Genomic DNA, 24,857 nt, shown 5'->3' on the forward strand with positions numbered 1-24,857 from the left:
AAAACAGCTGTACTCACAATAAATTAATCAGTAGTCATATTCTTGTATGATTTTAAATAAAAAAGCTAGTTTTATTCATGCAAAAATGTGACATTAAGTTAAAGATGAAAATTTTATTTTTTATTCAAGCATGAAGATTATATATTTAAATATGAATATTAGTTCTGTATGTGCAGACATAGATATAAACAGTCTTGAGAAAATTCTTTTATAATTTTTATCATTAATATAAATAATTAGAACTGTGTGGGAAGTTATGCATTTGCTTAAGGTGATATGTAAATTAATAATAATTGTTAAGGTCAAACAATAATATGTTATTCAGTATGTTAAACAGGTTTCTCTATAACTGGTGATCGTCAATAGAAAATGCAGAGACAATAATTGTAGAAGTGTGTATGTGGTGTAGGGGAAGGATTCTAATGTGATATCTTAGCCAGAGCAGCCTGCGATGAAGTGACAATATTGATACTGAAGATTTTCATTGGACTAGCTAGTAATAGGTACAGTTTCAAACAATTGAATTTTTGTTCAAAACTAAGAAAATAAATATATTTCTTTAAATTTCCTCAAAAGGAGACAGAATTTAATGAAATCTGGTATAAATGCAGGGTAATATTAGACAGTAACCATATTAGCAGTAATATCAGGCATCAGTAATATTAGTTGTGTACCATACAAGAATTAAAAGTATTCACCCATGCTTATACAAGCAGAAACGTCTAGAATTGTTGTAGCAAGATAACATCTAAAATAAGGCTAGAGAGGCAATAGTCATTTGTAAGAGATATCCAGGTCACTCAGTAAAACTGCTTGTTAATAAATCAGTTGATGAGTGCCTGTGGGAAGACACACCATTTTTATGTCAAAGCTGTTTTTACCTACTGAATGGTTCTTGGAAGCATTGTCATGGAGAAACACACGTTACACCCAACAACAAATGAAATGCGTGGGGGGAGCACTGACTTTTCTGCAGTGGTACCACGATGAAGGCGATGAGTACCGCAAAAGGATCATTATGTGTGATGAGACATGAGAATCACTTCACCCCAGAAACCAAACAGTCGATGCATTGGCACAGTCCATGCTGAACTAAATTTATGCAGACTGTATCTGCAAGCAAATTGATGTGCACAGTCTTCTGGGACAGGAAAGGCATTCTGCACGTTGACTTCTTGCCTTGAGATATTACAGTGAATGCTGAAAGTTCGTGCACAACACTAGAGAACTTATGACGAGCCATTCAGAAAGAGTCTCATCACGTCTGCTTCATACATAAAACACAATTGACAATAGATTTCAATTGGCGCTACATTCTGTGGGTTCAAAAACCTTATCATGGACCTCACCTCACAGATGACAGGAGAAGAAATGAGTCTTTGCACACTATAATGGTATTAATGTAAGTGATCAGGAAATTACAACTACTGCATACAATAGCCTCACCCACTAACAACCTGGTTGTGCCTTTGCGTTTTGGTCCTTTTGCAGCTCATCTTTTGGCAATATGGAAAACTTAACTTTCTGGATGATCCTCATCACAACTTGTTTGATTGTTAAAACATTTTTATCTTTAACAAGAAAAATTCCTCACAAATACATTTGTGCTTAAATTGGTACCACACTAGGGTGCTAAATGTGTCTCACTATTTTTACATGTATTAAGTGTACATTTTAAACAATAGAGAAAGAAGGCAAAACAAGAGATGTAGTTTATCAAGCAGTAACAGGCAAGGAAAAGTGATGTATACTAAGTGCGATCATATTTATAAGACGGAAGTTTTTTTGCTTCAATCCTGAGCAGGGTCTAGGCTAAAGGTTTCGCAATGCAGAGAAATTTTGGGGAAAAAAGCATTCAACCTTGCATGCTGCAGAGCGACAAAAAATGGTGCAGAACATATTGTTGAAGCAGGGATGTGTCTAATTAAAATTTATGAATAAAAATCCATTGCCAGTTGGTTCCAATTAAGTTTAATAATTTTGTTTAATCTTTAATATTATATGTACTGCTTATATATTTTTTGTATAAGTAATCATAATCTCAGAACTGGGCTTAACACATTGACTGCCATGGCACTTTTCGGATTCCGGTCCGAGAACCCAAATCAATTTAATCATATTAATTTATTAAAAACACAAATTATGATTTTTAACAATCATTAAAAAGTTTACAGGATTTTTTGGGGGGTAGAAAAAAGGGTCCTACGAATTATCTCGTAGTCGGCTTTTGTTAGACAAAGCTTTTCGCAGAAGCCCACTACGAGTTGATTCATACAGACATGCTTCGACTTGTCGCCTCAGTACAGCTAAAATAAGCGACTAAGTAACTTGTAGTGGCGCTAAAGTGGCAAGTCAAGAAACTATGAGATAACTCATATTGGGTGTCCTGAAGAAGAGCACTAATACGAGTTATCTCGTGTTGGGCAGTCAACATGTTAAAATGTTTGAAAAATATGTTGATATACGATTTTTAGTATTAATGAATTTTAAGGAGATTGAGAGCAAACAGTTTGGTTATTACATTTAAAAAAAATTAATATACTAAAATGCAAAATTATTGCTGAATAAAATGAGATTTGAAATATTAAAAGTTTAGAAGGTTGAATGATTTTTTTTTTCATGCGTTCTTAAACCTCTCAAATAGTAATTGGAATGTCCTTAAATTTTCTTTTATGAAAAATATTGAAATAGTATATTTATGGAATATGGCATGAATTTGTAATCTATATTCTTGGAGAGATGGAAAGAAAGAATGCACATAATCCTTGAAATAGAATAGAGAGATAAATAGCATCAGTGCAGTTCCATTATTGTGTGGTGATGGCGATAAGGAGCGCGCCTTGCGCCCTCCGATAAGTGTGGCAACCCTAGAGGAGAAGTTTCTTACGAGTAGCGAGCAGAGCGAAACAGGCAGGCTGTCGGGCAGTGTGCGCGAAGTTCCTAAATAAAGCTTAATTTTTATTGTGCACTATGTCTTGTTAATATTTATATTAATGCAGTAAGAACATAATCTGTGATATGGAATTCGAGGATTGGTGGTAAAACATAACAGGAAATCACTATAATGGTAACCCGGACTGTGTTAAATCGTATGAACAGTTCTCAAGCACTTTCGGTTTTGACTACAAGCCATCACTCAAGATCTCCAAACCAGAAGTAATGGATTACATAGGTTTTCATCCTCCGGATCACAGATGAGTAGTAATTATAGATCATTTTATAATTACGTTTTCTACTTATCATTTAATTTCATTTTCTTTAGTTAAATTTTTGCTTTTATTTTGGCTTAAAAACCTTGCACAATGTCTTATGATTATGCCGTCCAAATTCCGGTTTATAACCGATCAGACCCATCTTTATGGTTTATTATGTGTGAAAGTACCTTTGCTCTCGCCACCCCCAAACCTATCACAGAATCCATTACTAAATATAATTATGTAGTTGCTCATCTTCCTCCAGATATTGCATCAATAGTACGGGATTTACTTATGAAACCAGACCCTATTGATCCATATACAAAGCTCAAAACTGAGTTAATAAATCATTCAGGAGAATCTTCTCAGCAAGAAATTCGCCAATTATTATCTGGAGAGGAATTAGGTTCTCGAAAACCTTCCGATTTGCTTAGAAATATGAAACGTCGAGCAGAATCTTTAAATGTTCCTGATAACTTAATGTTAGAATTATTTCTTCAACGTTTGCCTTCGACTGTTCAGTCTATTTTGGCAGCGGTTTCCAATTTAACTGTAGATAAAGCTGCAGAAATTGCCGACAGAATTTTAGAAGTAAATCCAACCCCAGGGACTTGTGCCGTTTCTCGCACAGTCAATCAGTCTCTTGAGGATAAATTATTTAAACAAATAGAAAAATTAAACAAACGTATTGATCGCATTTCTCTTTCTCGTGGTCGCTCGCCAAATCGCGGAGATCGCAATAAGGAAAGAAGCAATTCCAAAAGGAGAGATTATTCTGTTTGCTGGTATCATAGACGTTTTGGGAAAAAGTGTAGAGATGACAAATGTACAAAACCTTGTCCATGGCAGGGAAACGAAACCAGCAAAGAATAGAGGCGACTTATTCTTTGCCTCAAGTTTCACGTCGCCTGTTCGTTCGTGACCGTAGAACAAACCTTTCATTCTTGGTCGATACCGGCTCTGATGTGTCCTTACTTCCAGCAAATAATTCTCAAAAACGGAATTCGTCCCAACAAACACTTTTCGCTGCTAATTCTTCTACTATTCATGTTTATGGTCAAAAAACACTTTCTTTGGATTTCAAATTAAGACGACAGTTTACATGGACTTTTCTTATAGCAAATGTTAGTACACCCATTCTTGGAGCAGATTTTCTCCATTTCTTTGAATTGGTGCCTGATCTCAGAAACAAATGTCTCAAAGATTTAAAAACGCATTTTAAAACCGTCGGTTGCGTGAAAAATGCAAGCATTTATTCAGTAAAAACTGTATTTAGTGATACACCATATCACAAAATTTTAAAAGAATTTCCTTCAGTTACTAGATTACCAGATCCTAACCAACCTGTTAAACATAACACCGTTCATTATATCATAACTAAAGGTCCACCTGTGGTTCGTCGGTTAGCTCCAGATCGCTTAAAAATAGCAAAACAAGAATTTCAAACTATGATGCAAATGGGGCATTTAAGACCTTCGAGCAGCAATTATGCATCCCCACTTCACATGGTTCCAAAAAAGGGAAGTCTGGAATGGGGACCTGTACGAGATTATCAAGCATTGAACGCTCAAACGATAAAAGACAAATACCCTATTCCATGCTTAGCCGATTTTACTGCTGCATTGCACGGTACTAAAATTTTTAGTCATGTCGACCTGATTAAGGCATACCATCAAATACCAATTAACCCAGCCGACATCCACAAAACCGCCATATGCACACCATTCGGTTTATTCGAAAGTATCCGTATGCAATTCGGCTTATGCAATGCATCCGCGACTTTTCAACGTTTTATAGATGAAGTCACGCGGGATTTAGAAGGTGTTTACGCTTTCGTCGATGACTTGCTCATAGCCTCTAAAGATTCTGAGGAACATTGCAGGCATTTGAAAGCTTTATTTTCCAAACTTCAGAAATATGGACTTTGCATAAATGTTTCAAAATGCACCTTTGGTCAAACATCTATTGATTTCTTAGGTTTTCACCTTAGTGAAAACGGAATTGAACCTCTTCCTGACAAAGTCAAATGTATTTTAGATTTTCCTCAACCTACCACTCTCACTCAGCTTCGCCGATTTTTAGGCATGTTTAACTTTTACAGATGTTTCATATCTAAAGCAGCACATATTCTTTCTCCTTTAATAAAATTGTTAGAAGGCTATATTAATAAAAAGAAATCTCCTTCTCGTGTTCAGGATTCATCCCCACAATTAAATTGGAACGAGAATGCTGAACAAGCCTTTATTGCTGCCAAAAATGCCATTGCTCAGGCTACCCTTTTGAGACACCCTATTCCCGGAGCCCAGCTAAGCATCTGGGTAGATGCCTCAGACGTCGCAATAGGCGGCACACTTATGCAGTTGTCTCAACAAACATGGGAACCTATAGCATTTTTCTCTATGAAACTCAGTAAAAGTCAACAGAAATGGTCCGCGTACGATAGGGAATTATTTTCTATTTATTCTGCAATTAAGAAATTCCGACACATGTTAGAGGGCAGAAATTTTATAATTTATACGGATCAAAAACCGTTAATATATGCTTTTAAACAGAACCCTCATAAATGTTCACCTCAACAATTGCACCATTTAGATTTTATTTCTCAGTACTCTACTGATATTAGGCATGTGCAAGGTTCAAAAAACGTTGTTGCTGACGCTCTTTCAAGAATCGAAATTGATTCCATAACAAAATCTCCATTTTTGGATTTTAAAAAATTTTCGGAAGCTCAACGGCATGATCCGGAGGTGCAAGACCTTCTCAAAAACAACACATCATCTTTGAAACTGGAATTTAAACCGTGCCAATATTCTGATGATAATATTCTTTGTGACATATCAACAGACATTCCTCGTCCATTTGTTCCGAATTCCTTTCGCAGACTCATCTTTAATCATCTGCATAATCTGTCACATCCAGGAATTGCAGCTACTACGAAGCTTATTTGTTCTCGTTATGTATGGCCCGATATGAAACGTCATATCAAAAATTGGGTGAAATCCTGTGAATCTTGCCAAAAATCGAAAATTACTAGGCATACTAAAGCACCACTGGGCACATTCTCTCTTCCTGATGCACGTTTTTCAGAAATCTATATGGATATCGTCGGACTGTTACCTCCATCAGAAGGCAATGTGTACCTTTTGACTCTCATAGATAGATTCTCCAGATGGCCTGAAGCCATTCCCATCCCGGATATGGAAACGGAAACCATTTGCAGAGCCATCTTCAACTGTTGGATATCTCGTTTTGGCTGCCCATTGATCATAACAACAGACCAAGGTTCTCAAATGAGATCCACACTTTTTGCAGAATTCACGCGCATTTTGGGTACGAACAGAATCACAACAACAGCCTATCATCCAATGTCCAACGGCATTGTTGAACGATTTCATCGACATTTAAAATCTTCTCTCAAGGCTCACGAGACCAATAACTGGACTGAAACACTACCAGTTGTTATGCTTGGTATTCGGACAGCCGTAAAGGAGGATCTACAGTCATCTTGTGCTGAACTGGTGTATGGCACAACTCTCAAGCTGCCTAGTGATATGATAACGTCATCTAAGATATCTCCGTATGACACACAATTTATCACGAATCTTCGGCATAGAATGCAACAATTGAATCCAATAGCAACATCTGCACATTGCCAAGAAAAATGTTACGTAAGTGCTACCTTAAAGTCGTGTACGCATGTATACTTACGTGTCGATCGAGTTAAGCCACCTCTGTGCCAACCATATACAGGTCCGCATAAAGTCCTTTCTAGAACGGACAAAACTTTCACAATTGACGTTAACGGTCTGAAATCTACTGTGTCTATAGACTGTGTGAAACCAGCCTATTTGCTTTCGGACTCTAATTTGCCTGAACTGAAAACAAATAAAGACTTAAAGACAGTTCAGCAGAATAAATCTGCAAACGAACTCTCTACGACACAAACTGTCACCAGATCGGGAAGACATGTTCACTTCCCTAAGAAACTTGCTTCTTACATAACAATTTAAAACATTTCTTTTAAAATTCATATCTTAACATATTTCTTGTTATTTCATGTTTATTATATGTGTCAATACCTTGTTATATATTGAATTTCATTTTGATCTTTTCTAATTTTATATTTTAATTTTGTAATCATGTAAAAATACCCGACAGTACGGATACTCTGAGATAATTTCATAACCTATGTCGTTCCTTTGAATAACCATTAAAGGAACTGGGGGAAAACTCTGTGGTGATGGCGATAAGGAGCGTGCCTTGCGCCCTCCGATAAGTGTGGCAACCCTAGAGGAGAAGTTTCTTACGAGTAGCGAGCGGAGCGAAACAGGCAGGCTGTCGGGCAGTGTGCGCGAAGTTCCTAAATAAAGCTTAATTTTTATTGTGCACTATGTCTTGTTAATATTTATATTAATGCAGTAAGAACATAATCTGTGATATGGAATTCGAGGATTGGTGGTAAAACATAACCGGAAATCTCCATAATTGTACAGTGTGCTTTTTGGGACCATTCAGAACGAGTGAGAAAATATTACATACATTTAATTATGCGGATGTCAAAAGATTCATAATTTTCCAGGTTGACAATTTAAATTCGGTTTTCTCTTTATTAATGTCATGGTTCTCAGTAATCCCACTGTACTAATGAAGTGACAGACTGTTTTATTTACTCTACCTCAGATTGGGCAAGGACATATTCATATTGAAATTCGCAATTCTGTATTTTCTCAAAATCAAAAGCAGTTTGCTCATATGACATTAAAGCTTGTATCTGAAGTATTTTAATTGTTTTTAACAAGTCTTTCAACTGTAAAGTAAGTTGGCTGATATTAGTCTGAATATGCTACTGTGACTTCAGAGTCCAGAAACTGCAGTTGAGACATTAGGGATGTGATTCACATTTGATACTTCATTTTTGTCTAATATCAGTTAGTACTGGTCTTTCCTGTTGCTTAAATAAATTGAAAGCTGGCTTTTTTAAATCAGTTTCTACCTTATAGGTCATGTGTAATGAACATTTCTAAGATTTTTATAATCTTGAAAAATTATTGTTGCATATATCTACTTGGTTTTTTTAATTTGTAGCTTGATATCAGAAAGTAACTTCTTAGTTCTTTATAAGAATCGTGTTTGGCATAGCTGGTTAGTTCATATGGAAACTGTACTAAGATGTTTTTTAATTCAGATGTTAGGAATTCAAATGTTTTCTTTAAAATTCTGTGCTTAACTCAAATTTTTCATTAATCTGCCTTTTAACTGTTTCTCTTTAGGTTTACACTTAAATCTGTTCAATTATTTGTAAAAAATCTACATCATTCTGCGAATTTTTTTCTCTCTCTTTAAATAAATAGAAAAAGAAGTAATTTTAAAATCTGTAGAAGAGAAATTGTGTGAGGTACAGTATTTGATATAGTTGTTTATTACAACTAATTCATCTTCATATGTTCCTCATTACATCATTTTGATGAAATAATGAGTAATTGTGAGCAGTTATGTAATAATTTAACAAAAGTTACTCATGGGATAATCAATTCTTTTATGTTTTTTTAGAAATGTTAAGTCAACGAAAGATCATGGAAAACAAGTTATATGGCCACCAGTACCATTTATGCTTCATGATGTATCATCTGCTCTGCATAAAATCCATTCAAGGTATCCATTCAGTTTTTGGTAGAATATAATTTTGGCATATAGAGTTAGAAGTGTTAAAATTAATTATTTTTGATTGCATTATTAAATGCCTAAAAGCAGATTTTTAACATATGTGTTAAACTTGTAATTGTTATTGTTGCATTTTGCACTTATTAATGCTACTGTTGATTCATTTATTTTTTAAATACTTTGATTAAATTCCTAAAATTATGATTTATATACTATTACTGTAATGAGGACTTATCATAAAGGTTCACAAGCAGAGCACACATGACTTTCAGTTTAAGAGAACTGATGCCATCATAGAGGACATTTTAAAGGAAACTGACTCATGTTCATGTTATGTAAAGGGAAAAGCACAGAAATTCCCATGCAACCAACCTGTTTGCAGAGATTTGAATGAAATAAAACTACAAATATTCAGCAGTCTTACTGCTCAGCCTACAGTGGAAACACTCTGTTATCATCATGATAGCCAAGCCTGGGAAAATTCAATAATATACTTAGAGTTATAAAGTCATGAGTCTTCTCAACTCCAAGCTCACTTAACATCTGAAAAAATATGTTCTTAATTCCTTTTAGTTCGGTTTTTGCAAAGGCCACACACCAAATTCGATTTTACTGCTGATACATTCATTTAGAAATCAGCTGTTGCAGCCTGCTTTCTTGACTTCAAGAAAGCTTTCAGCAGAGTATGGCACAAGGGTCTTATTCCCAAATTAGAAATTCATCTCTGTTGAGGTTTATTGAACTTGTACATTCCTACTTCAAAGAAAAGATACCAAGTAAGATGGGGAGGAACTCTTTTTCTAAACATATCATCATTTCAAGCATCCTGTAGGAATCTGTTCTAGCTTCTGCATTGTTTAACATTTTTATCAATGACCTTCCTACTCAGCTGTCATCTCAAGTCTTAAAATATGCAGATGACACAATACTAGAAAGATCAATGCATCCATAATCTTTAGTTATATATGAACATAGCTGCACTCGAATGTAAGCTATGGAAATTGCATTAAAATGCTGAGTTGTTCTCTATGTAAGATACAGAAAGAAGTCGGGATTAATAGAGTCATTGTGTTTGATAATGATATTCTGCTTGTGAAAAACTTACAAGTACTTGGGAGTAATTGACATTCGAATAAACTTCAAAGAGCACATCACTGCTACTTTAAACAAAGCAATTGGAGCTTACATGTCTATTTACAATCTCACGGGAAGAAAATCCAAGCTATATCCCAGAATAACATTAATTTGCACAATACTTTTATGTGGAGTTTCTGCCTGGGCAATTACAGAGAAAACTCTTTGTAAAAAAATTAGAAGTTTTCCAAAATAAAATCATCCAGACTATAGTTAATGCTTTCTAGTATGTGAGAAATTCCTAGATACACTTCAGACTGAAAGTCCGAACTGTTATCGATTAGATTCGCGCTACAGTGCACAACTTCTTCAGTAAAATGAAGAACTCGCAACATGTTGCAATTACACGAATTATTGACTATGATCTCACTATTGAAAATATGGTCAAAGCCTGAGAACTAACTATTCACCATGATGTGTATTGGTAATTTTGTATATATCCTGTATATTTTTCATTCTACTCAAGAATCAGTTTACTCCAGATCACATTTATTCTACATTTCTCATATTATCATGACATACTAAGCAAGATCTTCATGCAGACTTAACTGTGCAGTACAAGAGCACTTCTCTAGAAATGTAAGTTTATCTACTTAATTCTGAGAAATTTAAGTTTCAACTATTAGTCTGTAAATATTTTTGCATTATATCTGAAGATTTAATTTTCATTTAATTATTCTGCATCTAGCTTTTATGGTATTTTTTAATTTTATTTTTATTATTTTTTGGGGGTGAATTAAATCTTCAACTGCCATACAATCGCAATTCACTTTCTATCTGTGGCCCACCAGTGGCCGAGTGGTAAAGTCGCTGAGCATTGGTAGTTCGGTCCGATGTTCGAATCCCACGAGTGGGCTGGCTGCATGGGCGTTTTCTTGGTTTTCCCCATGTGTAACGTGTATACGAGTCAGTTTCCCTTAGAAAGTCCTCCATGAACGCATCCCTCCCCCTTAGGCAGATAGCCTTAGTGTGCTTTGCCGTAATTAAATAAGCCAAGTCTAGTCACTTTCTAGCCAATGGAGAGCAGTACTAGCAATCTCAAGATCGTATCCTGTGCATTATATTCCTTGACTTTGTCACTCATACAACATTCGCTTTTCATTCATTCAATTGACTGGGCAATTGCAGATACTATTTAAATACTGTGAAAGGTCATAGGACAACATTTTGATGGAGTAACAAATACATCATAATGTACTCCAAAAAGCTCCACTTAGACTGTGGTGGGCATCAAACTCTTGAAAGATGCCAATATAAGCATTTGGTTCAGGTGACTGAAAATTCCATAAGCTATACTTGCTTGGCATTATAATTGTCCGTGCATATTAAGGGATTTTCTTTGAAACTCTAAAGTTTCCCAAAATGCCATGAGTAAGTAATAGTTTGTGGATTATAATTCCAAAATTACCCTGTCCTTCTGTGGGGAATTTTATGCCCATAACCATTGGAAAGTTAAATATTTAGCTGTTAAAATGAAGGAAAAGTAACAAAAAGAATTAATATGATGAAAAGAAAAATGCAAATAAATTTCTGTCACCTGTGATATACGTTTTGCAGACTAAAAACTAGTGATAAGAAACAGATAAAGTGTTGATCTAAATCCAGGGATCTGAATTTGCCTGAAAATTTTAATGCAAATTTGAACTATGAATTTTCATAAAATCCAAATCACAGACTGCTAAATTTTTGCGAGATCTTTAGTGTAAATGCTTTAGAATGGAATTCATGCTAATAATCTCAGGCCACAGAATTTTCATGAAATTTCAAGACTTGCTCTGTGATGTACCTCCTTTTCCTTTCTTTTTACATAGTAAAATTTTATGCTAATAACAACTTGTAGAACTTTCCATGAGTCTATCAAGCTAGTAAGTATGGTGACACTGGAGAAAAATTAATTGCATGTAAAAATAAATTCTGTTGAACATTATGAATTGAAGCAATTAAAAATTTTATATTGATATTCAACTTTTGTATTTAGATGGCGTGCATATATGATACTGAGGAAAATTCCACGGGAACAGTGGGCAGAACTTAACTTAAAAGTGACGGCTGCTGAAGTGCTGAAAGGAAGACGTCAAGATTGGGGATTTCATAGGAAGTGGGAAGGAAATTATTTAGCTTCTGTAAGTAAGCTGTATAATATTCCCATTAGATCATTCTTTTTACTTCAGTGTTTGAATAGTGTTTCCATAAATGACATTATTAAAATATATATGTAATATGTCTATTCCATTATTGTAATAAGATGACTTGTTAGGTGATAAGTTGCAACGGATTGGGGGTGGTTCTCAGCATTGTAATTGCAAAATTAGAGCGATGGATGCATAAACCAAAATATAAATAATACATACAATTAATAAATAAAATGAGTTTAAAAATGTGTGCACATTTCTATGTATAAATTCTAGCAGAGTTAGCTTCTGTTTTAACTCGGAAATAACATTCTATATCCTCATTTCTATACTCTTGCCCTCTTTTTTTTTTTCTGGCTGGTTTTTCTCTGTTTCACCTTCAATATGATTTTGTTCTTTCTGAATTTCTTTAATTATTGAAATCATTCCTATGTAGTCCAATCATGTTTCCCATTGCCACTTCTATGCTGTGGTGATAGATCATGTTCTATGAAAAGAAAATCTGAGTTTTCAAACATAGACCAAACTTCACATGGAAACAATGACATCTATTTTTGAGTTTGTGTATTTCTTTGATTGTTTCTCCATATTTTCTCATGCATAAAGTTTTCCTCTGGCTACTTGAAGTGTACTTGAATTTGAGTGGTTGAAAATCACTCCAGATGCAGATGGCAGTTGACAAAAATATGGTATGTTTTAACTAATCATGATTGACTACTCAAACAATATGCTAACTAGACAGTTGCTGAAGATCCTAACATTCTGAGGGTTTTGAGGAGATCCATTTAAATACCGATATGAAAGATTTATTAATTTTTATAACATTTGTCTTTGTATGGCTGAGGGAACATGAATGGCAAATAGTGAGTGCTGGAATGCTGTTTGACATATTGAAGCTGGAACAGTTAATCAGATTTTCTTTGGCATTGATCATTTGCTAATTTTTTAATATGAAAACAATTCCAAACAGGTCACAGTTATTTAGCCTTCTCAGTCGTATGGACAGAATATTTAGTATAGAAGGCAGGCTTCCTTATCCATTACACATGAAAATTTCTGCCAGCCTTTAATGTATCTGATTTTGGTATGGATGTATATTGGAAGAAAGGATTTAAGGTACAAAGTGAAAGAGTCATTTTTTAATTAAAATCAAGAAAATAGCACTTATTCATGACATTTTGAGGAACTTTGAAATTTCAGGTCTAAACCTGTAATGCTCAGAGGATTAGAGACCTATAGTCAGTCAACCAAGTGTTGCCACTATTTCTGAAGATTGGTAAATTATTATAGCTGATAAGCGTAATCAGTAAGTTACCTCCACGACTGTTACATCCATGATGTCACTTAGTAAGATAAGATATGCCAGTATTGTGCACTGAAAGCTTCCTCAGAAGGGATTGTAGGCCTAAGTATGAAGTTTTTGCATTCCACTAATTGCCCAATCCAGAGGGGTAAGGTTAAAGTGGTGTCGTAATTTCTCAATTCGATTGTACAATGTCCTCTTCACGGATGAATCCAGATTTCAGAATGGAGAATCAGATGGTAAGCACATAAAGGTCTGGAGAGAATGAGACACATGGAATCAGCTCCAGAACTTTATATTCAGAGGTGACAACAATATTGTTATGGGCTAGAAATTCAGTGGGATATCGCACCCAGCTGCACATCATTAAAGATAGTTCTGTGGTGGCTATGCGATATTAGGATTAAGTCCTACACCCCATTGTGAGACTTCCCATCTCAAAAGCTTTACTAAAATGAAAACAGATTTTCAATTATTAGCAGAAGTATTATAACAATAACACATACTAATTCTTATTCAGTTCAAAATATTGTATAGAGAGAGGTATAGTAGCGTAAATTACTTTGCAAAAGAGCATCTTGAAAGTTGTGATGCTCAGGTTTACTGTTTTTTTGTACTAAAGTATATAGTGTCTTGTAAAAGTGCTCGCCAGATAAATAACCTCCAAGAAAAGCGGATTAGAAAGTGGCTGGCCCTGACATAGTTTTTATTTTACGCCATCTTTTAAATGACCTTGAAAGGTACATTGGTAGCTAAAGGCATTAATAGATTCCCTTGAATTACTCAGTTTTTCTCACTGGGGTGTCATTTATTCCAATTTCTATGCTTATGAGTTAAATAAATTTGTACTGTTCATGCAATATTATTAAAGGAGTATTAAATATTATAAATACTACATGATAATTTGTCAGTTTCACTCGCATGCAATATTATTAAAGGAGTATTAGATATTATAAATAACTACATGATAATTTGTAGTCAGTTTCACTCATTTTTAAAGTTTGATTGTTTCATACAATTATAAATGCTATTAATATTTTCACCTTGTATGAATTAGTTATATGTTTGTATGATTAATGCTAGTTGTTTCTCTGCATTGTTGTGTTCATAAATATGGCTCAGTGACTTTTTTTAAATAAATTTTTAAGACTTCTGAGAACGAGAATACTGCAGCATTTGTTTCATCTATTGGGAATTTAAGATTCAAAGATCATTTCCAACGAGTGCTCTTCTCTAGTTACATAAAAAAAGTGAGTTGTATTTTTTTTTTAACTGCAAATAAAATTTTTATGGTTGACTTTTTCTTTTGATGTTTTGTGTTTCAGGCAAATTAGCATCTAAACATAATAAAGTAAAATAATTTCTTACATAAATATTTGTATGTGATATTATTTTCTTAATCAGTAATTCCTCTCACTTGAATTCAGATGAAAGTAAATATCATATTTTAATTATATTTGTTTTTCAATTATTTTAGTTTTCTCATGTAAAGAGAGGTTCTTGTGTTTCATAAAAAGTCTTTCCTGACTAATTAAAAATACAAATGAATATTAGTCTTTTTTCTAATAGGTATGCCTATGAACTACATTTTGCAACAAATTGACAAATTATTCTACTTTTTTAGGTTAACAAGCATAATAAATGTGCAGAAAGAGCAATTGTTGTTACAGATCGATTTATTTACAAGCTTGATAGCAAAAGGTTTAAGCCTCTTCGGTCAGCAATTCCAATAACAGATGTATGTTTAAAATTATCTTTTAATTTTTTAAGTTTGAGATGTTTAATCTACATTTTAAACACTGAACTAAACTTTCATTACCTGTGTATATTTTATAGCCACAATTTAGAGATAAATTGTTTGAAATCTGAAATATTTTTCACTATCATATATCTGTTGATTTTATTTTAATATTGATAAATTTTTATTAACATCTTTTGTTTTCCAAAATAGTTAACAGGTGTTAGTGTGACTCCTGGTCCAGATCAAATGATCATACTTCATCTGCGCGGAGGCAATGATTTAGTTACTGCCTTAACATCTCATCATGAAGAAGATAGAGTAGGAGAGCTTGTAGGAATTATTGTTCATCAGTGGCATAGGTAAATGTAATTTCTAATTCCCTATCTAACAAAAGTATCTATATTTGTTGTATTAGAATATCCGCCATTTAGCTTAGAACTTAGCTTTTCGTGGCCTAAATGTTGTGTGCCCTAATCAGGGCATGCTGTGGTGAAGCAATCTCTCTTCTCCGCTGTATGTATACGTGTACATGTATATGCTATGCTTTTTTTTTCTCTCCTGTGTGTATGTTGTGGGTCTCCATTTATCTAATCAAAATGTTGATTAATGTTATAAATCTGTCTAGGCCCATTTTTTCTTCAATGTTTATAGGCCCAGGAATGTTTCAGCTGTGTCAGAGTAGCAAAATATTTTTTTTTTAAAGAAAAGGTCTTTTTCGAGTGTTGACCTTTGAACTTGTAAGCATAATTCAGTGCAGGAACTGTTAAGCCTAATCGAAGGTAAAAACTGATCAGGGTTCTGTTAAGCCGTTACTTTAAATCGTTCAATCTTGTTTTGACTGTGAGAGACTGTATTATATTATGTCGAATTTGACTACCATAAAAATGCTTGAAAAAGAGTTTTTACAGCTGGAAGCTATATTGATTAAAAATGACCACTGGGATTATGTGATTGGTAAAAAAAACTGAAACCTGCAGAAGGAACCAAAGATGAAAAGCAGCAGCTCCAAGCTGATTAGAAAGCACAGGCAGACATACTTCTTGCCATTATTAGTGGACTGTGTTAAATAAAGACCTGCAAAGAAAGACTCTGTTAAGACAACTTTTGGTTAGAAAAATGGTTGAAAGTGAAACAATGTCTAAACATTTGAAGTGTTTCTTTTAAGTTTGAAAAAGTGGAAATTGATATAGCTGATGATTTATTATTGATTCTTCTGCTTTGTAGTCTTCCAGAAAACTTTGAAAATTTTAAATGTGTCATCAAATGACGTGATGAATTACCTATCCCCAAATCTTTCAAAATCACAATGCTAGAAGAATGAGAAGAAAGAAAAGGGAAAATGTTTCAAGATTCCAAAATGCATACTATACTCAGAATAAAAGGAGGAGTCAAGAACAAAAGAAAAATGGAGGGAGAATTTAAAAAAAAAAAAAAACATTGCTACTTCAAGTGTAATTACTGTTCAAAAATTGGGAACAAGGCATCAGAATGAAGAATATAGCAAATAGAGAATGTACAGACTCAGGTAAGGGAAATCAGGGCTCTGTGATGGCTACTAGTTATGAAGAACTGACTAGTTTGGCAGTAAACGATGCTTGTCAACAGACTTGGCGCTTTTATGGTGCTTAGATAGTGGCTGTAGCTGCCCAACAGGGATAGTGGTTAACGATGCTGACTGCCATGCTGAAGGGCCCAGTTTTGAATACCAGAGAAGGCATGGATGTTTGTAAATGTTATAGTGTCTGTGCGGAATGAAAGCACTCTAAATATGTGTCGGGACGAAAGTCCTCTCGAGAGGCTGGTGGTAGGGAAAGAGAGGTGGGAGTCTCTCGGACCCCCTACCCCCGGTGTGCTCTCCATCAAAATCAGAACTGAGCAAAACCGTACTGTCTCCTGTATGATGCTGAAAGCTCTTGGCAATGACAGGCATAATCTTGTGCACTCCTTGTCACAGTGAATCTCATGTGCTTGTTCTGATGTTACTGTCAAACAAGTGAGATAAGTCACAACAACAACAGATAGTGGCTGTACATCTCATATAGATATGCAGTGACAGTAGGTCATTTTCAGAATTTAATCCTCAAATGAATTTCATGATAAAGTTAACAACTGACAAAACAGCAAAAATTACAGGAATCGGAACTGTTCTCATAAAACAACTTAACAGGAATGGGACAACTATGCTCCATTCTCATTAGGTGCTGTTGTGGACTTACTCAGAAATATGCTATGTGTTCTGGAATTAAAATGTAATTTGCTGTCAACATCTAAAGCTACCGCAAATAATCCTTCAGTGCTTTTTACAGAACAGTATGCTGAAATAATAGAACCAAATGGATCTATACTAGTGCAGTCTGTTCGTAGTTCATAATGATGATCTTTATATTCAAGCACCAAAAGGCTTGCAATCGCACAGGTAAGTGATTTTGTAAAGTGGCATTATAATTAGGTCATTTGAATGAGTCTGATTTGAAAAGACTCAAATCTGATGACATGGTTAGACATTTGAATTTTAATGAAAATGAATCTCTTAAAAGACTGCAAAGTCTGTAAAGGAAGCACAGTAATGAAATAAATACTGAGTTTGAATCGCTCAGATTTCTGTGGACCTATGAGAGTGCCATCTCATGCTGACTTGTGTTATTTTGCCATCTTCGTAGATGATAAATCATGTTGTATTGAAGTTAGTTTTCTTAAAACAAAAGATTAAGAAAAAAGATGCATTCATTAAATACAAAGCTGTGGTTAAAAATCATCTAAGAAAAATAAAAGTCCATACTGATAATAGTCTTGAATATTGCAGAGAAAAATTGTATAAATATCTTCAAGAATGCAGGATTATAGGAGAATTATTGGCATCCATAACTCCCCAACAGATTTGAGAGCTGAGCACATGAATTATGCTTTAACTGAAATGTCCAGATGTTTGTTATTACAAAATAATCTTCTCCCAATCCTTTTGGGCTGAAGCCTTGTATTGTACTGTTTATATATGTAATCATTGTCCAACTTAAAGCCGGTGAGTTAACAAGACATCATATAATTTACTTTTTGGCATCAAGCTAATTGTATCTTACTTCAAAGTATTCATACAATAAATGTTTCGTACTTAATGAAAGGTCTAAAGAAAAATTTGATTCTCGATCAGAACATATTTTTATAGGATCCTCAAATAAATCAAAAGCATACAGATTGTAGAATAAAAATTCCAGAAAAATCGTTATAAACTGAGAGGTTAAATTTATTGATGAATTTGAAAACTGCACTAACTATGTTAAAGGATTTAGAAGTTTTATTTCTTGAAAATATTCCTGACAAAAAGAAGGAAGAACCTTTGAATGTAGAGCAAATATCGGCTGATAAAATAACAGACCACCCTTCAAATATACTTAACACATGGCAGGGGCATCTGCTGAGTCATCTGATAATGATGACTCTAAATCTGAAGACATACCTGAAATGCAGATTAAAAAGGGGCTGTGTTGGCCAAAGAAAAATCAAAATCCCCCCAAAAAGAGTACTGCAATATAAACACAAAAAGATCGGAATGACTGTAAACAATTAATGTTTACATTTTTGGATTATGATATAATATCTGCTATTTAATGTGCTGTTTGTCTTCTCCTGATGCATACATAGTTCACCGTTATCGAGGCATGCCTTGATGATGCAATCTCTCTCCTCTGCTGTATGTATATGCTATGCTTTCTCTCCTATGCATAGGCTGCCAGTTTCCCTCTATTTAATTAAAATGTTGAGTAATCTGTCTAGGCCCATTTTTTCTTCATTGTGTCTTCTAAATTATAACATATTTCTCCATGCAACAGCAAAATTATTTCTTGTCAAAGAAACTTAAATTTCTGGATTGCAAAAAGTTTAAAATTCATTATTTCTCTCAAATTATAATGTAAATGTATGCTGTGAGTTGTAAAATGGAAGTTTTGATAATTCTGATATCAGCTGTAGTGAAATAGCAGTGTTATTATAAAACAAATGTTTGTAGTAGAAAGTACTGTGGTAAAAAAATATTTAGGAGCTATTAAAAAAAATCTTGTATCTTTCTTAAATACTCATTCTTGATGAATATCTGAATATTTCCAATGACAGGGGCTAAGATTATTTATTGTATATATAGCATTAAAAAATCAGTTGGATGTAATAATAATTCTTTTCTTTACTTCTTAATATAACATGTTAAATATGGCAAGAGCATTTTGAATATTTGGTATACTGTTTTTAGTACAGTACAATGCCTGAGATTCCCAAAGAGTCGGGACTTCGGCAGTTTCAGACGTTGGACAATTTTAAGAAAGAAAAAAGAAAAAAAAGAAAGAAAAAATTTGCTTAAACAACTTATGTTAAAGGACTTTGGCAGTTTCAGACTTTGGACAATTTTAAGAAAGAAAAAAAATTGCTTTAACAACTTATGTTAAAAAAATATTTAGTAAAACAAAATAAACACTAACACTGTGCTTTTTGTGATTTTGATATCCTTAAAACCATAAAAATGCTTCATTATTTCTAGAGATGAGCGAAACTGCTCCTTTAAGGGATGATGAGAACCGTTCTCTCACTGAACTAACTGAATCAGTTCTTTTTAACAATTCACCATGCACTAACAATGACCTTAATGTGCTTGGAACAGGCGATGTAGCGGCGCGCAATGAACTGGAAGTTGATCTGTCAGCACTATCGTTATCTTCAGGGCAGATGTTTTTATTTTATTCGGCTTATAATTCCTTACTAAATGTAGTATTTAATCTCGATGTACTCCGTCTTTGATATGATTTAAATCAAATTCCTCGTCATTATAAATATCACGAATACAAATCAAATAGTTTTCTGGTTGCAATTTTCTAATTTCGGCTATGCGTAAGGTACGCATGCTCGCGTTGAAAGAAATGTTTAATAAAGTAAACAAATAAATATTAAGCTTCTTTTTTGTAAATTTTGATACCCTTTAGATCATAATTGCTCATTATTTTATAAATTATGGTTTCATATTTTTAATTTTATAATTTCTGCATGCCATCTTACCAGATTTAAACTGATGATCTATAATCCAGAAAAATCAATAATCCGAAATCGTCGAAGTCCCGACGAGTCGGGATTAAAGACTTTTGACTGTATTAGGATACATAGAAAATGAAAAGCATACAAATATTAAACAATAATCGCTAGTGTTGATCAAACTGAATAATTCGTTATTGAATGTTTCACACAAAGAGAATGTCAAGCTTGCTTATACTGGATGTTTGAAAAAGCCCCTAGCTTACATAGTTTTAGAATACATAATTATGAAATGCTGCATATAATAGATGTTAACTTAAATAAAAACAGAAAATTTTAAGAAGAGAGAGAGAGGCAGAAAGACTCATTTCAAATCATTAATGATGAAAATATAGGTATATATATATATGACATGACGATGTTCTGCTGAATGTTCTTTATGTTCTGCTGAAGAGCAGTCCCCTTCTTTTTAATATTCAGAAAGAATTTTGCTATTTGAATTAATGTTAATCATAGTTAAATTCAGAGTGGAAGAATAATACACCAATTTTCAAAAAGCAAAATTAGGCAGAAAAAATAACCTTATTCAGGCAAAGAATTTTTTGTTTCTGAAAGTAGGTATGTGTGTCTGATTCAGCTTAAAATTGATAGTTTTATTCAAAATCTTTGCCAAATAGAGATTTCTTTTTTGCATAATTTTAAACCAATCATAGTTGTTGGGATAATTCAATCCTGTCCATCACTATCATTACTATACAGTTCATGCTTTGTAATCTTCAATGTTTGCAGTATTATTATATTACTTAAATTGTTGTCTGTTTTATAGCTTACAAGGGAAAGACTTAAGAGTAATTGTGAATCCACAGTTGCAGTGCATGTTGGGAAACAAAAGCAGAACGCTTGCAGTTGAATCTACTAATATAACAATTCATCCAGCTTTTAAAAAGGACGGTCAAAATCTGGTTTTGCTATGGCCAACTTGTAGTGCATAATCTTCCTTAATTGTGTATTTGTTATTCACTGTTCATTATATATTAAAATTTTTATGAACTTTCACATTTTCACAAGAATATTTTTCTGAAGAAAAGAAAAAAGTAGTATTTTTTACTTTCATGTCGGATAGTGTGTGCTGTAACACATACTATGATTGATTGGATTAACTAAATATTAATGATAATTCTTCAACATTCTCAACAACAAACTTTCAACATTCTTCAACATTTACTGTATATATGCCAGTTGGTTTTTGTTTTCATTTCTTGAAAGTCTGTCTTGTGTTTCAAATGTGTGCCTTCTAAGGGTCCAAAAGTTATTTGTATATCAAGTGATACATGAGATTTTCATATTTAAAACTTAATTCAGATTTGCCTTCAAGATTTTGTATGTTTGTAGTAAAGTTAAAATAATCTGAAATAGATAACACAAGAAGAAAAATTTTATTTTTATGTAATTGGATTTTAAAGTGTGATTATTCATAATTTCGTCCTTTAATTGTTGCAATACTTTTCTTCCAATTATGTAAACTGTACTTTTGGTTAAATTTCTAATTTGCTTATATGTACATTTAAATTTGTATATTTTGTTTTCAATGTTTGTGCCAAAACAAGTTTTCAAATCTTTCATGTTTGAAAAATTGGATTTCTTTCTAATAGCTTATGCTATGAAATAAATTTGTAAATGTCAAAAGTTTCACTTTTTATCCATTTATTATGCATTTTCATGCAGTAATAATAACTTTTATATTATTTATTAAAATGTTTGTATTTAAAAACTATTCTTTTTATAATATAATAATAAGGAATGCCAGTCTTCTTTTAATACTATAAAAAATTAAAACAAATTTTTCTGAGAAATTAATGACTGCATTAAATACTTTAACATTTCAAGTATGTGCATAAAATCTGACACAGCTTTTTTATAATTCATGGTAGTTATCAATAGAATATTCATTGTATCATTTTGGAAAAGTAGAATTTATACATATCTAATTGAGTATTACACTGAAATCATTAATTCCTTTTTATATTATTCCATATTTATATTAATCTAATTTAATAGATACACAACAGGAGATTCATCATGTCATTTTCACAAACTAGGATTTATGTACCTGTATTGAGTATTACCCTAAAATCATTATTTCCTATTAATATTAACCTAATTTAAATGTAAATTAGATCAGTATTATAAGGCATTATCTAGTTTTATAGAACTATTGTGGTTATCTAGTTTTATAGAACTATATTATACTATTTATCTATTAGATTTATAGAACTATTGTGGACAGAATCATTATATGCAGTTGAATTTATTAAAAATATTTGAGATAACCAAAGCCTGAATTAAAAATAGAAATTCCTTTCTGTATCATGAAACAAATCCTTAAATTACCTATTTGAAATCCTGTGTTACACAGAATTAGTTATGTAATAATGTTGTTCACATAATAATATGTTAATAATCACATAATATGTTCATTAATAGCATTTTTATTTAGAAATAACTATAGATCACATGCTTGTATTTTTCACACGTTTAACAGCTTTCGCTTTAGTAGATGTTTCACATGCTAATAGATTATAATTTTTGCTAAATGCATTCAAAAACAAACATAATGTTTTCTCAAACACTTCAGATGTATGTAAAATACTTAATTTGTCTATCACAATAATGATAAGCAATGAGAGAAATCTTATTTTCATTAGATTATGTTGTTACGTATTATATCATTAAAAGCTTCAGTCACATTTTGATGATTCTAATTTATTGAGAATTCGTTTCAATCAGATATGAAACTTTAAAAAATTTTTTCTTAAGTAATAGGTTTTATTATTAAAATGTTACTTTATTCATGTCTTACATTTTCATCACCAGAATCCTTCAATAAAATTATCCTTTAAAGTTGATTAGAATGTATAATAAACTTATTCTTCAAGATCAACCCCATTGAAGACATCTCCCCCATAATTCAGTTATTCTGGAGTTCAAAAGTTTACCAAATTTGGCTTGCTATTATTTTCATTCATGTTAAAAATTAACTAAGTATAAGATTTTGGGATTTAAGATATAGAAAGTTTAATATTTCACCAAGTTTTTGAAAATGACAGAAACTGTTTAAATATTCATATAATTTTTAGTAACAAAATTCGTTGTACATATATGTTTGTAGATATTTTTGACTATGGATATAGCAATCAAATGTTCATAAACTTTTTATTATTGCTTTTGAAACTTAAATATTTATATTATTTAAAGTGTAGTACTTATAAGTTGTATATTTTTTAAGCAAATGAAGTTTTAATGTAGAAATTGTGATATTTTGTTTCAGTAAATTATTTTTCTCTTGTGTATTTATAAATTTCATTTGTAAGAGAAAATTCATTTGATGACTGAATTTTTAGGAACTAGTCATTTTGTTTTCTTTAGGACCAAATAGCTTCATGCTGTTGCAACTGCTATACTTACTTGTATTTTAAGTGTAAAGACTGATTTATTATCTTCCTGTAAAGGTTGAATTCAGTATTTTAAGCTTTGCATATTATAACTCACCAAATTCAATTCTTTTAATATTCAAACATAATTTCTTAAATTTTTATGTATCAGTTTTTACAGCTAAATACTACACAGTAGTTATCTGTAAACTGCATTGGTGTAAAAGTATTTACACTGATGCTACAGTTTTTATGCAATAAATATTTAATCCTGGAAAATAGCACAAAATACTTTAAATTATAAATAATGCTAGTTCTCATATTTAAATTTTACTTGCAGATCTTGTTATTTGAAAATTTAAAAAATAAGGATTTTTACTTGGTAATTGTGATTTGGTTGAATGGAGAAACTGATATTTTAATTACTGTACTTCAATGCTGTAGTAGCACATAATAATACTATACTAGTACATAAAAAAAATGATGTAGCGTTAATAGAAAAAAATATTTGAAGTGCCTTATGTCATCCTGATATTCCGAATTTGTAAGTTATTTCACAAAACAGCTAAAATTGTTTTAACTAAAAATGTATGCTTTAATTTTTAAATATTATTTGTATTTTGATATGGTAGAATATTGAAACAACTCTGCATGGACTTTTCTTTTAATGAAAATCCATATAAAAGAATTTGAACAAATCATCCTTTTGAAATTAATTCAATTCAATTCTTAATTCATATACATAATTAATTTAATTCATTTTTTAAGTTAGTTGGTGAAATATACCTAATATGCACAAAACTGTACCATAAATTCATTGTAAATAATAAACTAAACAATGTATTTTTTGCTTTTAGAAATCTATTGCTTATTGTTTTCAGAAATTTTAATAAAGATAATCAGCCATATTTTGTATTCCTTTATTCATAATAGTATGATCTATTTTAGTGATTCTCAACTGGTGGTACGCAACAGAAAAATAAGTGGTATGCAAAAAAACAAAGTATTTTTAACTATTAAATTCAAAACTTAAATATCCCAGCATCATGTTCAAGTTTCTTCTCTTAACACTTGTAAATTTATGAGATCTGAGCTTTGTTCAAGGTCAATAGCCGTTCATAGACTGTGGCAAAATTAACTGTTTTTATTTTCACAAATATTCATTTAGCCATAGACATGACAAATTTTGTCATAAATGATGTTTTTAAAAGGAGTAATAGAATTGGGTGTTGTATTTAATAGGAAATAAAA

The 24,857-nt window shown here is 32.4% G+C and overlaps 1 protein-coding gene across 1 annotated transcript in view; it reads left to right on the forward strand.

Annotated features, from left to right (window-relative positions):
• The window catches only part of Myo31DF (Unconventional myosin ID), a 185,458-nt gene extending 160,944 nt beyond the window's left edge, over positions 1 to 24,514 (forward strand). The window contains exons 17-22 of the mRNA XM_035366471.2: positions 8,745 to 8,846; positions 11,968 to 12,112; positions 14,573 to 14,674; positions 15,049 to 15,162; positions 15,376 to 15,524; positions 21,002 to 24,514. Coding sequence (XP_035222362.1) covers positions 8,745 to 8,846; positions 11,968 to 12,112; positions 14,573 to 14,674; positions 15,049 to 15,162; positions 15,376 to 15,524; positions 21,002 to 21,167 — 778 coding nt within the window. The 3' untranslated portion in view covers positions 21,168 to 24,514. The remainder of the gene's footprint in view (positions 1 to 8,744; positions 8,847 to 11,967; positions 12,113 to 14,572; positions 14,675 to 15,048; positions 15,163 to 15,375; positions 15,525 to 21,001) is intronic.
• Positions 24,515 to 24,857: the final 343 nt, after the last annotated feature.

This window comes from Stegodyphus dumicola, chromosome 6, assembly GCF_044657685.1.
Source record: "Stegodyphus dumicola isolate Sdum_Otavi_A_Nest chromosome 6, ASM4465768v1".
NCBI classification, from domain to species: Eukaryota; Metazoa; Arthropoda; class Arachnida; order Araneae; family Eresidae; genus Stegodyphus; species Stegodyphus dumicola.